This window comes from Felis catus, chromosome C2 (genome assembly GCF_018350175.1).
Source record: "Felis catus isolate Fca126 chromosome C2, F.catus_Fca126_mat1.0, whole genome shotgun sequence".
NCBI classification, from domain to species: domain Eukaryota; kingdom Metazoa; phylum Chordata; class Mammalia; order Carnivora; family Felidae; genus Felis; species Felis catus.
Window position 1 is genome coordinate 61960614 of NC_058376.1, and position 17014 is coordinate 61977627.

The 17014-nt window shown below is 39.1% G+C and overlaps 1 protein-coding gene across 3 annotated transcripts in view; it reads right to left on the reverse strand.

Moving 5' to 3' along the window:
• Positions 1–645: 645 nt before the first annotated feature.
• Positions 646–17014, reverse strand: part of LSAMP (limbic system associated membrane protein) — a 655616-nt gene continuing 639247 nt past the window's right edge. For 2 of the 3 annotated variants that reach the window (XM_003991647.6, XM_023260151.2), the window contains one exon: positions 646–8539. In XM_003991647.6, the coding sequence (XP_003991696.1) occupies positions 8442–8539 (98 nt within the window). In that variant the 3' untranslated portion in view covers positions 646–8441. Of the gene's footprint in view, positions 8540–14650; positions 14684–17014 lie in introns of all 3 variants that reach the window. The other variant, XM_006936060.5, reaches the window with a different exon arrangement.

Consider the following 17014-nt stretch of genomic DNA (forward strand, 5'->3'; position numbering starts at 1 on the left):
TATACAATTAGCCAATCTCACCTCTTTGGATTGTAGATTGCTTATTTCTCATTTTCTCTTGCCATCTCCTGTCTGTCCTGTGCAATGCTATAGGAATTCTATGGAGATTTGGAAGCATTTTGTGAAGGGAATAGCTCTCAGTAGGAATAGAAAACAAACTTTCTTTTTCATAAGTAGAAAAAGATAGGTGACTTTAAAAGTAATTTTATTCCTTCCACTGTTATCAGGTAGGATCTTATTAAAGTGAATCCTTAAAGATACCCCTGCTATGGAGACTTTAAAGAAAGAATATAAACTCCCTAATGGTTTTTGGGGACCATGTCCTAAGATCTCTTTCAAATCTAACAATCTGGAACTTCTTAATGCTTTGTCTGTAGCTTCCCAATGGTAATTTATATTCATTCTTATGATCCCTTAAGGGAGAAAGAGAAACCCACAGAGAATCTCTTTGCTTAGATGAGGACAATTTTTGTAAATACCACATTCCTATCTGTGATAAAAGAGATTTGATAGCCTTCCAGTGATTCTTCAGTATTTTGTCCACCCCTTCCTCACATGACTTGCACCATCATTGGCTTCATTTCCTGTCTTATTCATGAAAACCTTCAAGGGGCAGTGCAGTCAACCACAAGATCACTGACTCAGTTCAATGAAGACACATCTCCTTTTCACGTTTATTTCATTTTGCTTTAAGATCACAGAAGAGCAGAGCATTCATACGTGTAAAGTAACAGAAGAGAGAAACAGAATTTAAATACATTTTAAAAGAAAGGAAAAAAAAGCTTTTTTTAATTTTAATTTTTTTTTTACACACACTGCGCTTTTTATTTTCCTTCACAGAGCTAGTATCCAGGGAAAAAATCCATCCAATAAACAAAAATAAACTTTGAACAACAAAAAGCCCAAATAAAAAATGGCCATGTGTTTGTATCATCAAGGAAAATTTCTGTTTATGTCTACAGGGCTGAAAAAAAGGAATATATTTATATATATATATATATTTATATGTATATAACACTGTTAATAAGGAGAATTCTAACCAAGAGCAGGATTTATACACCCTTCAGTAGAGCAGTGGGAAGGAAGGGGTGGAGGAGTGTGAGGGGAGAGAAGGTGGAGGTTTTGTCCCGTGCTTCTCTCCCCCTACATTTTTTTTTTCCCTTTAACCTTCCCCCAATCCCAGTGAATACTTAGGGAGCAGGACCTGGCCATAATCACCAGGATGAACCATTTACATTCTCTGGTGAAGAGCAAAGACTTAGGGAAGTGGGTCCAGAAAAGGCTACAGATAAGCTTAGAATTGCTGCCACGTGCCATGAAGCTAACAGTTTCGTATATTTTCTTCATTTTGCAAGAAGCAGATTTTTACTCTGTGCCTGGCTTTACATAGAGAAGGCTTGTACAGAGAAGAATGTAGCTGTAAGAGTAGATCCAGGAGCACCACTCAAAGAGACACCTCTGAAACAACCATGGAAATGGGGAGTTGTCCTATGGGCAGGCCATTCATCCATTTTAAAAAGCTTCCTAAGTAGTCTAAGCACATCACATACCCTCATCTACATCAAGTGATATTAATGCTGGGAAGTCATGAATAATCCCTGGTCCTCAGTACATAAGAGACTCAGAGTCTTTCTGTTCTCCTAGGCAATGAATGAAAAGCTACCGTTGGACAGATGCTAAGTTGAGCCTCCAGGATAGTGTGGGGCTACACTTTGATGGGTTCAAACAAGTGGGCTTGTGCTGAATCCATCCAGAACATGGCACAAGAAAGCAATTCCTCATTAACAGCCTGAGAAACATCATTTCTGTATGCCTTCTTCTCAGAGAACTTAACAGAGAACTTGCACATTTGATTCTTGCCTTCACAACAACTCTTACTATATTCCATTCTGTAACCTCCTCAAGTGTGTTTATTTTTGTCCTATTTTCAACTTGTCATCTTTAAATGGTATCGACTTGTACTTTTTAAAAATGAGGCTTATTTTCTCTCCATCTTCTTGCTTGACTTCATAGGCTATAAAGTCAAGTTTAGGGAAAACTTTTGCCATGAGAGATTCCTTCCAAAAACAAAATGCATTGTCTTGCCTGTTTCTCACAGAACAGCCTTTTAAACCTGCCTGAGACTACATGCTTACTACCATCAGCACAAGCAAAAAGTTTTCAACGACACACATTTACTGTAATGAGGCACTTGGCCCAGGATGAGAAAAAAAAAACTGACGTTTCCTGTCATATGCACAACATCCTCACTTGTTCCATGCATAACACTCAATCTGGTTATTTCCCTTCTTCTGAAAGGTTATTAGAAGAGAATTCAAACATTAGATTATATATTATAAGGAAACAACTCCAGCTATTTCAGTGCCTTCAGTATAATCTGGATGTGTCCTTTCTCTACATTGCTAAGAAGTTTTGATCAGAAGAGAATTTTAGAACCAGTCCAGGGACCCTGTATTCTAGAAGGTTTGGCTTTTGAAATGGAGATGATGGAATGATGGTTCTGAGAAAGGAAGCTGGTATAGAGGCCTACGTGGAGGTGATACACAGCTGCTTGGAATAATCAGCTGAATACATCTTATATGATTATTAAATTCTTATTCAGGATCAGAGTTTAGAGATGACAGAGATCTTAGAGATGTCATCCAAATTCCTTACTTTCAGGATGAGAACACCAAGTCTCAGGAAGGCTAAATGGCTTGCTTGAGGTCACCTAAGCTTGTTTGTGGCCAGACCCAAGGCTACAGTCCAATTCTTTTAACTTTCTGCTTGACCTTAAAGTTGCCATTTATCTTGGGTAGAGGAGTGTAATGTTTAAGTGTAATGTTAATTTGACCTAAATTTCTTTCTATAACCGTCCATGCAGAAAGTTCACGTGATTCCCAAAGTCATCTCTTTGATGACTTTTTGTGGTTGTTCAAATTGTAGAAACTCTCTCTCTCTCTCTCTCTCTTAAACACATCAGACCCTTCAGAAAGACCCTTCAGAATAGGTAGGTCTATTAGATTAAGTAAAAGTAGTTATTTCCTAGGGTAACTTGGCAAGATGTTTCTCAAGGATAAAACATATTTCTTATATCCCACGATTTCTTAGAATCAAGATGGCAAAGAAGATTTCCCGATGTCTTTGCTCGATGAGAAATAAAAACAGTAATATTTTGCTCACCACGCTGTGGGTGACTTGGACCTATTGAAAGAAGCCATCTTAGATGATCGGTAAGAAGTAACAAGAAGACACTGGGAATAGATGCAACAGACACATGAGCCCTTAAAACTCCTTCCTCTTTATTTCCTCATTTCCCTTGCTTTGGGGTCAGGTGAGACAACTATGGCTGCAGTTGGGAGAAACTCCACTTAGTTCCTGTGGGAACAAAGAGTTGGCCTCCTGAGGCTTGAGCAGGATGTGAACCTTTAATAGTTCCTGTGGGTCTACTTCCTTTCGCTGAGGCAACCTTCTTGTTTGGGACATTAGTCATCCTCCTTCCCATTCTGACCTGTGAAATGCTTCAGTTTTTATTTATTTTTATTTGATTTTTTTTCTTTAAGATTCACAGATTTAGCTGAACTTGGACACTGCATGAAAAAATGAAGTTTACATCGTTTATATTATGTACATAAACTAGTGATTTACATTGATTTACACATGATTGGTGCCTAATTTATTAATCAGCACACAGTATGTAAATGCACTGAAAGGAAATCAAGATTTTAAAATAAGTTTTCCATAATATCCATAAACATTTGCACTGGTGTAAATGTTAAACCTAAACCTAACGTTAACACCAGCTTCCTTGCCAAGAGGAAAGTACATTGCTGCGTGAAAACAAATTCTCTCTTGAATTTCAGTTGGCCACATTTGACAACACAGCTACATGCAAATGAGAATAGTTTACTTCTCTTCTGCTAGTATGCACATAAATGTAAACTCCATTTTGCATTTAGTGAGATGTTTACAGATATAATGTCAACTATGACGGAAAATTTACATCACTGGGGCAAATGTAGTCTTTGGAAGAGAAATATTTTAAGTATGTAAGAAAGAAGAAGGCTTCCTGAACTGAATTTACATTTCTTAATTTAGGGTCCTATCTCACTATTTTTGTGGTATGTTTCACATTTGTCTTCAAAATAATAATTTTCATAGGTCAGGTATAGCACTGCACTTATATTTCTATAAAAAACGATAGTTATTGGTGACCAAGACTAAATCCAGGCAAATAAGTTATGAAGATGAAGAGAAAAATAAGGCCATGGTTAATCCCATGGAACTTGGTCCACAAACAAATTCCTTTTAAACAAATAATTACAAAGTGGAAAAAAAATGGGGCTCTCTATCTTTCTAAATGAAGCATAGCTCTCTTTTTTTGACCAGATTCAGTTCTTTTCTTCCTTTTAAGTTTAAACCATCATTCTAGATTTGTCTTATAATACATACAATATTGTAAATATAGCATCTGTAAAGATAAGATTAAAAAAAATACATACACATATATATTATTTTTCCACAAATAATTCAAGGCCTGCAAAAAACAAAAGGAGGGATTCTGGGAGACAAGTCAATAGAAACAGTCAAACCACAACCAACCTGGGGATGGAAAATGTGACTCTGGAGTAGTTAAGAAGCTAACAACTTGGTAGGTAATAACTCAAATAATTTCATGCTGAGGAGTTTAGTTTTTGTGTGCAAAGGAGGTAAGTCCATTTTTGGAGGAGAAACAGATTTTTGTTTCTCTCCCCAAGAACATGAAAATCACGAGTACTTTTACAAGGTCTCTATGAATAGCCCCAGTTGACTGAATATGTAGTAAAAAATGCCCATGGCAAGGGAGAAGTCTGTCTGACTTGGAAGAGAAGGCAAAGGTCAATAGGACATTTCTTCCCCATGAGAAAGCACAATGTTTCCCCTAAGCCTTAGTTCTTTTAAGGGCAGAGGGAATTGATGTCTCAAAACAAGTAAGACTTTCCTCCAACAAGGCAACACCTTCTGATGAACGATTGCACAGAGGGTATAATTCTGCAGTTGTAAAACCTAGGATAGTTCTCATTCTTCAGGAAGTGCCCTTGGTCAAGGTCATTTCTGCATTTGTTAACTGAAGGTCGGATCTAAGGACTTTAAGAATGGTGGAGTGTCGTTTTGCATACAAAGGACATGAAAGATATTAGTCATTCAGATTAATTGATGAATTTCGCTCCTCTCATGGTATTGTTTTCAACCAGTTGGTTCTTTTCAGTGCAGGGTTTCAAGTTTTGACTATCAACGGACAAGATTCTTGAAGGGATTTATAGCAATATGATGAACTAAATTCCAAGAAGTCCCACGTTCAGACTCAATTTCTTGGTGTCAGTCCTCTGGCTCCTGCCTTTTTTCTGACCTTCCTCCAAACTATGTTCTCCTCCATTCTTCACATTGCTTAGAGACATTCTCAAACCTAGGAGATTTCTGGGGCCAATGTTTGCTCTGAAACAGGAGCCAGGACAAATGTTTTTAAATTCCCAGATCCTGCCAGAGATATATGCAAACACCACAATATTCAATAAATGTTTAATTATGTTTAATATATGTTCCATTATATTAAAACTCAGGGAACAAATGGTGCTGACAAGGCAGACATTCCTTTCAGTGGAGAATCTCCTTCCATAAAACCAAGACCTTGTCCTTATGATAGGGTGGAGACAATAAGAAATCTAGGTGTATGATTAAAATGTGTCACACGCCACAAGGATCTGTTCCTGAAACTGATACTAAACTGAACTAACTCCTACTACTTTTCTTTTCTTATATATCTTTAAATTAGCGTGAGTTCCTCTTAAGCTTCCACTTAGGGATGTGACTGGCTCTTCAATATATGGGGAACATTTATCATCAAGGATGATAAACTTATATTCCTGTACTAAGACCAAAATGTTAGAGAAATCCCCGATTGTCAATAAATTGATGCTGGATAGGAATATGGCTCACCTTCCCTATATTTTAGTAGCTACTTTCTTGGATAAGAATTTCTGTCCTATGCCAGGATCTGCCACAAATACTCTTATCCATCCTCAAGCCCAATTTGTTTGCCCTTCTGTTTCATGTCTAAGCGGCAAAATCACAAAAGAAGGCTGGTAATAAGCTTTCTAAAACAAACAATAGAATCCCCTAGAACAGATTTAAAATGTTGCTCATCAAAGAGATCATTACCTTCAAAGACAAGGCTCATTGCCAAGAGCCTTTAATTAATAAATTCTATCAGAAATTTCAAATCCTCCCCTTTCTTTCCTTCCCTCTTTCCTGTCTCCTCTCTTTGCCTCTCCCTTCCTCCCTTCCTTTCTCTTTCTCTTCCTTTTTCTATTCGCAGTTAGGAAGTTTCCTGTTTTATAACATGTGACAGCTATTTTTCAGGTTCCAAAACTAGGTGAGGTACCATATTTGGCTTTTCTGAAATACATTCAGTTATGACCTCAGCAATAATCTTCTGTCTTTTCGTAAGTTGAGCCACTTCCAATGCCTCCTATAGTCTAAGCGAAAGCAATGGTTGGTTTCCTGACAAAGATATTTACAGCCAGCTCTCTCTGCAAACCTTTCCTAAGAACACCCTGGTGCTGCAGTGATACCAAATGTTGTGGTATGCGTACAATTTCTGCCTAAATTATTACAAGTTTCCCAGATCTTTTGATTAAGGAACTAACATTTCAGATGACTCTTGCTGATGTAAACTCAGACATCATATCCCCCATAGTATCTTTCAGGAACTAGAAGCCAAAAGTGAGCAGAGAAGGTGGAATATATCCCAGTGGCCTGGCCTAGGATAATGATGAACCAGTATGAACAATGGTACTCCAAACATTACCAGTGGGGCAGAAGGGAGATCGTGCAAGCCACCAAGTAAAGTATTAGCTTGCAACATCAGGACAAAAATCTGCAAAGGAGCACAAGGAATGGATTCTTTCTTGTTATGGTCAATGCTCTGTACAGAGCTCTGCCCACATCTCCGCAAGATGAGTAGGGATGTGGGCATCTGTCTACTTTTCATGCCTTGCTCACTCTCCATATAGGAAACAATCTCTGCTCAGGGGAATCCATGGGCCAAATGCAGTGTTAGGTGAAGCTCAGGGAGGGGGCAAAACAGAGCTGCTTAGGATCTCCATGTGGCTCATCATCCTTTCATTGGGAGTTAACACTTGGAGACCTTTCTGCTTCTTGGGATTTACTCAACACATGCTACTCACTCCTGCAGCAAAGCAGGTCCAAGCCTGCAAAAAGCCAGGAAATATATGAATTCCTCAGACTCATGAAACAAGAGTGAAATCAGAAACCTTCTCTCCTAGGTCACCTCATTGACGTCACTGATTCTTTCTACTGTTTGCTCACCCCATCAATAGTAGGCACTTTCATTTACAGTGATATTCTGAGTGACTCTCGACTGGGTTCTGATGATTAGACTAGGAGGAATATGAGGTTCTGCCCTTAAAAGGGGCACAGCTTGGTGTGAATACACACTGATGTCATGTGACAGCCATGGAGGGGTGCTGGGGGGCTCTGCTCCATGCCTGCTTCTCCACCATGTCCCCCAGCAACTTGTCACAGCCGCGTCTCACAATTACAATGCGGGACAGTATCTACAGCACAATGAGTCTATGTACACATGGACCATTCCCTTGGCATGCTTTAGAGAGAGACACACACGCTCACATACTTGTATACCCACGTGAGAGCGAGAGGCTTGAGCACGCACGCACAGTGGAGAAAATTAAAATGGCACTTCCTAGCATTTGCGGCATGACTAGTGCTGGGGGGGGGGGGGCTGTGAAGAGAAGCAGCAGCCAGGGGGCTCGGGGGAGGGAATAAAACGGAGTATCAGGGATGGATGTGGAGGAGATAGAACACACTGAAGGGGGAGGAAATGGTCTTAAAAGTTGGGGAGATAGTGGAGGCAGGAAAGCCAGATAAAGGCTCAACACGGATTCCAGCATGGATTCCACTGATAGTCTGAAATGGCTACAAGTCAGCTCAAATGAAAAACAGAATAAAAAGATGATGGAAATATAGACACCAAAGGCAAGACCTTAGTTTTTCTTTCCCCACAGATGAAAAAGAATGAAGGAAGGATAAAGTGTGTGTGTGTGTGTGGGGGGGGGTAACATCCATCTGATACTTCTTCACTTGTCTTTTTTTTACAACATCCGGGTGTCCTTAGCATGATGTGGTCTTTGTATAGAATACATTTGCATCGATATACACATATCCTTGTAGAACTTTTCCCACCCTGATTTACTGAAATTTTTATTGATGGACTCATGTATTTTCTTCTTCGTTTTCTTATTTCCCCCTCCATTTATAAACACACAAAGTTGTGAAATAAACAGTCTCCCCCCATCTTGCTCTCTCTCTCTCTCTCTCTCTCTCTGTATCCTGTGTAACGCATTTTTGTGTGTTTTTTAAATTATTTTAAAATTTTTATTCTATTAACATTTGCTGAGAAGGCAGAGCAGAGATGCTGCCAGCAGCCACAGTGGTACGGCCAGACTGATGGATCCATTTATTCCTCTCACGGACCCAGGCCCTGCAGTGCAAAAGAGAAAGAAAAGAGAAGTTACATTCAGCTCGCTCTATGTCACAGCTGACTGCTGACAGTATCAGAGGTAAGAATGGGCTGCGCCTCAAAGTCAGTGCTTGTGTACAGCCCAGGAAGGGCTCACAGTCTTTCCTAAATCCTTCTCCTTGAGTTCTAAGTATCTCAAGGGGTATCAGTGGTTGAAATACATTTGAATACAAACTACTCTTGCTGGAGAAGGCTATCGCGGATGTGTCTGCTGGTGCAGCGGGCTCCTCTTCACCCAACCTCTTCTTGCATGCTGTGCCCTGCATAGCACTGTGATGCCAGAACTCATTAAGATTCCAAGCACTGGTGAGGGTCCTTCAGCAGCCAGACACGGGCTCCTCCAGCTGATTCATCACAGGATCTCCATCAATAAAACATAGAGCCAATCCGAAACTCTCATTTCTCAGGGGGAAGCAGTAATTATTTATTTGTTAATGGGGAGGGGAACTGTTTCCAAGGAACATTTATGGCTGGATGGCACCTTAGCTGTATGCTAGAAAATAAGTCAACTCCTTGTAGAGTCTTAAGAGGTTGCAGGAGATCATCTGGTCCAAATTCTTCATGTGACACTTTAAAAACTCAAAAGCAAAAGCAACCACAAAAACCACCACCACCACCAGCAGCAAACCTAGAGAGGTTGAGAGGCAAGTCCAAACCAGAAGCAGAACTGAGATTTGAACGTGCCCAGAATTCACCCTGGAATGGCAGTCTATGTTGTTTCCCACTGTCATCCGAGTTTTCCCAACATGGATACGATTTTGGGGACATGGGTCTGGATCTAAGAGGGAGATGGGGATCTAAGAGGGAGAGGAAAGTGGAGAAGGGATTTGTGTAGACAGAGAGAAAACAATTGGGGCAGAAAATGTGGGTCCCATGAGCTTGTCCCCTATGCTTTGTTTGCTCCATTTTCTCCTTTTGTATAGTTCTGTTTGTATAGATCCATTACAAGAAGAAAATCTCGGTATTTTTCACAACAGAGATTTTTAGATTTAAGGTTGTATGCTTAGACAGTGATGTTCAAAAGAGAAATCAATGTGACTAATTATGGGTCACTTTGCAGTTCTGAGGTCACATATGCAGATCAGTGTGTGTGAATGAAGGTGCATGTGAGTGTGCTGTGTGCCCATGCGTGTTTAAACCTATGATGGTTTTCAAGTGCAATAGAAGCATCCTCTGGTGTGCACATGTTTCCAAAATTGTCTACAACTATATCAGATCAGATGTAAGATAACAGGGAAAATGTTGAATTCAAGAATGTTCTAATCTGTGTTCTATATAAATAATAGCAACAACATCAACCGAACAAAACCAACAATTACACAGCACTTGTTACCAGGTACTGTCAGAAATGCTCTATCAATCTAAGCATATAACCATGCTACGAGGTAGGTATTATAATGGACCCTTTTCCACAGTGAGATAATAAGAGGCACAGAGAGGTTAAATCTACGGCACAAATTCACACAGCTGGTGAACAGAGGAGCTGAGGCTTTTACCCGGGCAGCTGGCTCCTGTCTTTGCCCATCACCACTACAGAGTGGTTACATGGGGAAGGAGTGCCAGCGAGTCTCCTGTCAAATCAATTTTGGGTTCGTTTAAAACAAGAGCCAGAACAAACAAAACAACACGAAGGCAACCATTATCTTGGAACAAGTGATTTTCAATAGAATATTTTTGACTAGAATGTTTTCTTGCGAATATTAAAAACATTACTTAATATAAAAATATGAAGATATACAAACTGTGAACAGCATAGTTATAAAGTAAGTATAAAATAAGTAGAAAATATAAAGTATAAAACATAGTATAAACTAAGCTTTATTATCTGGAAAGCTATGGAAATGCAGAGTAAACAATTTAAATATTCAATCAGTCAATTCTGCAGTTTTCTGAATGGCTGTAGGATCATATTAATAAAAGACACTCTTGCTACCTTCATGTTTTTCATGAGGAATTTAGGCTCAAGAAGATTATGTGTGTGCGTAAAGTACCTGATGGTAATTGTTGCCCGGGCACTGGAATACAAACATTTGGAGTCTCAGCTCGATGCCTTTCCTTAGCCTACCCTCCATGCCCTTCACCACCACCATTTTTGGCCTTTGTGACCTTTAAGCTCTCTCAGTGGGCACTCTCCAGGCCTTCTGGCCAGATGGCAATGCATTTCCCCATCATTTTAATTCCTCTGTATGCTTTAAATGGCATGAACTCTATGGCACATTTGTTTGGATTAGTGTTGTCAGTACAGCTTCCAAAACAGAGAAAGACTATACACAAATTGAGGCCATACAGGACTAAACAAAAATGATTTTTGTTTTGCCTTAGGGATAGGGTGAAACAGAAGGATTTTACAAAGAGTTTAATTTTGCTTATTTCCTTAATCTCATTTTTAGTGCTGCGACAGGCTAGATTATCTCTCAGACATCTCGGAGTTGAGTAGTAACTGGGGAAGTCTAAAAACCATAGTCTTAACACTTTATTTGAAGGGCAGTAAATATTTGAGAAAGCAAAAATTCCATCATTGGAAAACATGATATATACATATATGGACCTAAATAAACATGGTCACATATAACATACTTGCTAATGTATGTACACACATATATATGCAGATACAAAGAGAAGTATATATGTTATGTGCATACTCATATATATACATATGATATAATGTACACGTGTATTACTAGTCTTTTAATACATGTAATTGAGAATTGGCTGTTACTTTCACATGCTAGTCTATGATATATATAGGAATCCCAGTATGACTGTGTTAATAATCTTTAATTTTATCCTTAGTAGAATTATTATTATATATTTGAAATGCATTTTGTGGATCTATTAAAGATATCTTCATCTCTATCAATTATTATTTATTAAGTGCTCTCATATAACTGTTTGATGTGCTTATATGACATGCTCTTTTCATAATTGGTTTTGAGAGTAAACAAATAGCTTGAAAAAAATGCACGGGTAAATGAATGAGAGTTGGAGAACCATCACAAGTGTGTATGCAATTATAGATATATATGACTGCATAGGAGACTACTTCAGTTAATGGCTATTTCAGGGAAGAATAATCAGCAAAATCATTAATTACATTTTAGTTCATAGTTATGAAATTTCTGCTTATTTGTGAAAATGCAAATGATAAATCTTATTTCCCACACCAGATGGCCAGGCTCAGCAAGTGCTTTTATATACTGACAGATATAATGAAAGCAAGAGTCTGTAAACATAAATTAGCCTTAAGAATAGATGAGCAAATAGAACCACAATTCAAAAATTGCTACATGTTTTTCATACAACAGACAAAAATCATGTCTTGGCAGTTAGGCACATTCTATATGTGTTTATGTATGTGTGCATACACTTACATGTGTGGTATCTCGTAACCATGCAATAAATGGTAGCATCATCATTATTGCTATTAACTATAGAAGGTTGGATTACAGAAAGGCATGAAATACCTCTGAACCAAAGGTATTGGTTTGTGAATTGGGTCAAGGCTTTTAAAGTTTGACCTGATGGGGCAAAATTCAGCTATAGCAAGATTGAGAATCTTGAGTCAACACACCAGGTCAAGGTTCTTGACCCCAGGACAGGATGATAAGTGAGACTCTGTATCAGCGTGAATGCTGGACTGCACTTTGTCACAACAATGTTTTTAAAAGGGAATTTGTGATTAAGGACAAGGTTGATAAAACATCCTGAAATTGCAGGATATGTGGATTTTTGGCAAGTCTTTTACAGATCTGATGCAGGATACTCTGCCAATTGATTTGTCTTTCAGTAAAATCTCAAAGAAAGTACAAGGTGATTTTCCAACATCTGCTTTAGAGGGCATACACTTGGAGATGCTTTATGATTCAAATCTAGCCAGTGCATTTCTGTTGCTTCTCCTGAGTACTTAGGGCTCATTTTCCTGAATGTAGGACTAGATCTATTCAAAATAATCATTCTTTAAAAATTAATCATTAATCACAGCCTCAGTGATCCTTGGGCATTCCTTTCAGCCACTAAGGCATCAAGGTCTGTAACGGTTTTATTCCTGTTTTCAGCCACACAAGAAAAGAAGAAAGAAGACTAGGTGAGTTTAAGTTTGAATTCTACTTAGAATTATTAAGGGCTGACCGAGTGACTGAGAATAAAACAAAAACTCAGACAAAATACAAGACAACTGTTAAGCAAAGGAGAAAAATAATCTACATCTCTTAGATATTATCCGGATATGCAGGCTAAGGCACTTCCCCGTCCTGGGAAGCCATGTTTGAAGGAAAGCCTGATAAGATTGACTCTGGCGCCACCTGCTCGCCACGTTCAGCCAGTACAGCTTCCTCTGGGTGAATGAATTGGGGAATTAAAGTTTATAATCTCCAGGCTGGAGACTTGAAGAGGGGATATATTGCTGTTTAATTTGAACAGTGTGCCTTAGAATTAAATTTGGGATTCTCCTACAAGTCAGTCTTGGATAAGCCTGAAGTATTTTCACAGTAACGTCCATCACATCTTTTCCATCACGACAGCATCAAATATTTTGGCATGCAAAATTTTGAAATTTTAGGCTAATGCTTAGATTCCCTCTGGGTGACACTAGGAATTTATCTCAATGGTCTTTGAAATAAAACCCTATGCCCAATTTCTCCATCCGTACCAACCCCCTGAGGAATCATATGTTCATTCCATTAACACTAACCACTTAAAATTCAAATGTAATTGATAATCATGGCATTGGGGAAAGAATAAGGTCTGAAGGGGGCAGGAGTTTACACTTTCTTGTACCAAATGATCTTGGTACAATGTATGTACTTCTGATGTCCTCTTCCCTGCTGCCTTCTGTGAAGATTTGTTAGAGCTGGCCACACACAAGGTGCTGAACCTTTCCTGGGAGTAAGCAACAAAGGCTCCATAATTTTTAATGTTTATTTATTTTTGAGAGAGAGAGAGACAGAGACAGAGAGACAGAGAGAGAGAGAGAGAGAGAGAGAGAGAGACAGAGTGTGAGCAGGGGAGGGGCAGAGAGAGAGGGAGACACAGAATCCAAAGCAGGCTCTGGGCTCTGAGCTGTCAGCACAGAGCCCAATTCAGGGCTTGAACTCACAAACCATGAGATCATGATCTGAGCCAAAGTCAGACGCTCAGCTGACTGAGCCACTCAGGTTCCCCAAAGGGCCCATAATTTCTGTGGCTGTTGGTCACTAGTAGGGTCTAAGTCCCACAATAATAGGTTTTCACTATTGAGAAGGACCTTGGCTATCTCATAGCCTTTGAGACTCAGAGAAGAAAACATTTTCAGGTGAGACAATTACCAATCCAAGTGAGTGGTCATGAGAACTTAAGAAGGGTCATGTCTGGCCATGTAGCTTTCTCTGTGACTCTGGTCTGGGGATAGACTCTGTAAGGATTTCTGTTGGATTTCTAAGGAGGGTGCCTCAGAATTGGTAACTGTTTGCATTTCATGAAGCTTTAACTTGATTGCATTGTCTTTGTAGGGAGACCTGGGTGATTTTTGTGCCATGAGGCTGGCTGATGGAGGCATGTGGAGTAGTTCCTGGGAGACCGCAGCAGTCTGGGTGTACTGAAGAAAGGGGAGGTTATCTGAAGACCTGGGAGAACACTGAGGCAGGAGAGAATATTAAGTGTTCAAGAGCTTCATATTAGGAAACACTACTCTATTTCCTTTAGCAATGTATCCATTTTAATAGCCAACAAGACACAGTAAAGTAGGCTCTATATTTTTTCTGAGAGCCCAGTCATTGGACAGTGAACATTGCCAAAAGTGCAGATCTGCAAGAATTAACCACGGCCACACATGGAAAGTGGGAGAGGGAATAACTTGTTCAGTTCCAGAGATTTAAAAATGAATAGCTACCAAGAGCAATATAGGGGTTATGGGCTTTTTGTGAACGAGAAAGTTTGCAATTTGGGAAACATAGTGGCAAATACGTTATGAAAATTATTATCACAAATTATTGAGATGAAATGAACTCAAGTGTATAAGACCCCAATATATGGCTATGAAATCTTAATTTTAACACATAGAAGATATTCTTTAACATATAGAAATAAGAGCCATACCTTTTTGCTTGAAGTGCACGGTGGTGCCAACTTCTAAAAAAGAAACATTTAACAAAACAAAAAACAGATAAAAAAAATTTTTTTTTATCAACTGAAAATAAGCACAAAAGTAATCTGGTACTCTCCACTGAAAGGAGAATGGGACAAAAGGTAGAAAGAACATTCTAATAGAAACACATATTGGTAGAGATTGAAAGAAAGGCTCATGGAAAGAGATTGTTTTGTTGGAACAAACGTGCAGTCGGAGGTGGCAAAAACAATTTCCAACTACAAATATTTGATGTTACATGTTATGTGTATAGACAAGTACAAGAACTCTGAGAATGGCAGGTAAAAGTACTCTTGACTGCAATTTAATGGAATGATGGAATGTGTCTAGCCTCCGATCCCATCCTGGCATTTTGTCCCTGGTTGGTTCCTCTCAGGCCAATCGACCTTCATATTTTTCTTCTAACTAAATCCATTCCAACTTTAGAACTTGTGCACATGCTGTTTCTTCTGCTTGGAATGTTTCTCCCCCAGATCTCTGAATGGCCCAGGCAGTCACTTCATTCAGATTTCTGCTGAAATGACCCAACTCGGGAAGGACTTTTCCCATCACCTTATCAAAATGGTACCCTCTGTCACTTTCCATTCTTTTACCCTGATTTATTAATGTTATTAACACTTACCCCTACTTGGTATCATTGTATACATTTCCTTATTTGCTTGGTTAGAGTTTATCTCCTCCACTAGAATATATGTTCCATGAAGGCAGAAGCAGTGTATGTCTTGTCAATTATTGTATCCCTGTGCCTGCATTAGAGTCTGACACTCAGTATGTGTGCAATAAATACTTGTTGAATGTGTAAATCTCAGGGTTGGAAGAGCTCATACAAGTCAAATACTTGAATTCCCTTTTGACTATCTTTATCAACTAAACTAGAATACTGTTTGATCTTTAGAAGTAAATATGGAAAATTTCCATAGGATACCACGTTGACTCACAGGACCAACTGAATGGTTAATTAGATACAGGAGTCCAAACCATGGCTGTGGGATATGGACTATTTTCTCTGAAGATCAGGATGTAGCCCTGCACCCCTCAATGACACGCTTTCATGAAGGAAGTAAATTGACTGAACTCTGAAGTTAAAGAGAGTCTTTTGAACTGGACATCCATTTACCTCATTTTCCTGCTTAAAACTTTTTCATGCTTTCTTGTGTCTTCCAGGATAAGGACCCAAATCCTTAGCATGGCACCTAGGACTCTACCCCTTCATCTCTCCAGCCTCATCAATGTCTGTCATCTCTGCATCCTAGCCCACATGCCTTCCTTCATTCTCCAGGGTATAATGTTTTTTTCTGTTGTAGGGCTGATGGCCCAATGTTATCACTACTAGAAATCCCACTTCTTCTTTAGAATTCATTTATAACTTCCACAGGGAAGGCTTCCTTAGTCCCCTTAGTAAAATTCAGTCCCTTTTTTTATAAGCTCTGCTCTCCTTCATAACACTCATCTCAGTTTTCATTTTAAATACATTTGTCTGAGCTTTTGAGTAATGCTTGTCTTCATTATTGGACTGTGAGTTCCATGGAGCAGGGGCTGTCTCTGCTACTGTCCCTTGTTGTAGTTTAGCCAATGCATGAAGGCACTCTGCATGCACAATGGGCCAAAACAGATTTAGAATTACTGAAATATGAAAAATAAATATATGCCAGGCATCCTCCTAACAGAGTCTCTGTTAAAACAACAGAGAGTCTGAATAGCTAAATTATTACCCGATTTAACACAAAGGGGTCAGAACTTTAGAATTAGGTCTTCACAGTTCCTTGGGGTTCAGTGCAGTCTATTTCCTTCACAGATTTTCCATTTGTTTATCCAAAGGAGGTCACAAGGAGAAGTCCTCAAACAGCATACTGTTTTCTGGTTTTCTTATGATGGCTATAAGAAGGGCACAATTTTCCTAGAGTCTGAGATCTTGAAAATGTTTGGCTACAATATAGCATTAGTGAAACTAGTATAAGCCAGGCTGTTCCTAACAGCAAGCTGTGTCTACGTGTAAGAACGGCTTTCCTAAACTCATCAGATGTGGGTGGAGGGATCCTAGTGTGAATGTTCTTTTGAATTATGATCGCTGGTGGACTTCCAGATGTACTTCTGAAGATGCTCAAAGCTATTGGCACTTGTCTTTCTGTCTTTGAGGAGTTAGTCTATTACTTGCACAAGTAATTGAAGTCTTCTGTATGGAAGCCCATACAGAAGGATGTAGAGAGAATTCTGCCCCTCTCCTAGCAGAATCCAGGAACTGTTGTCATTTTTACTCCAGAAGTGAAGCTAGATTTCATCAAGATATTAAGACAGTAGTCTCTACCTGTTGACCA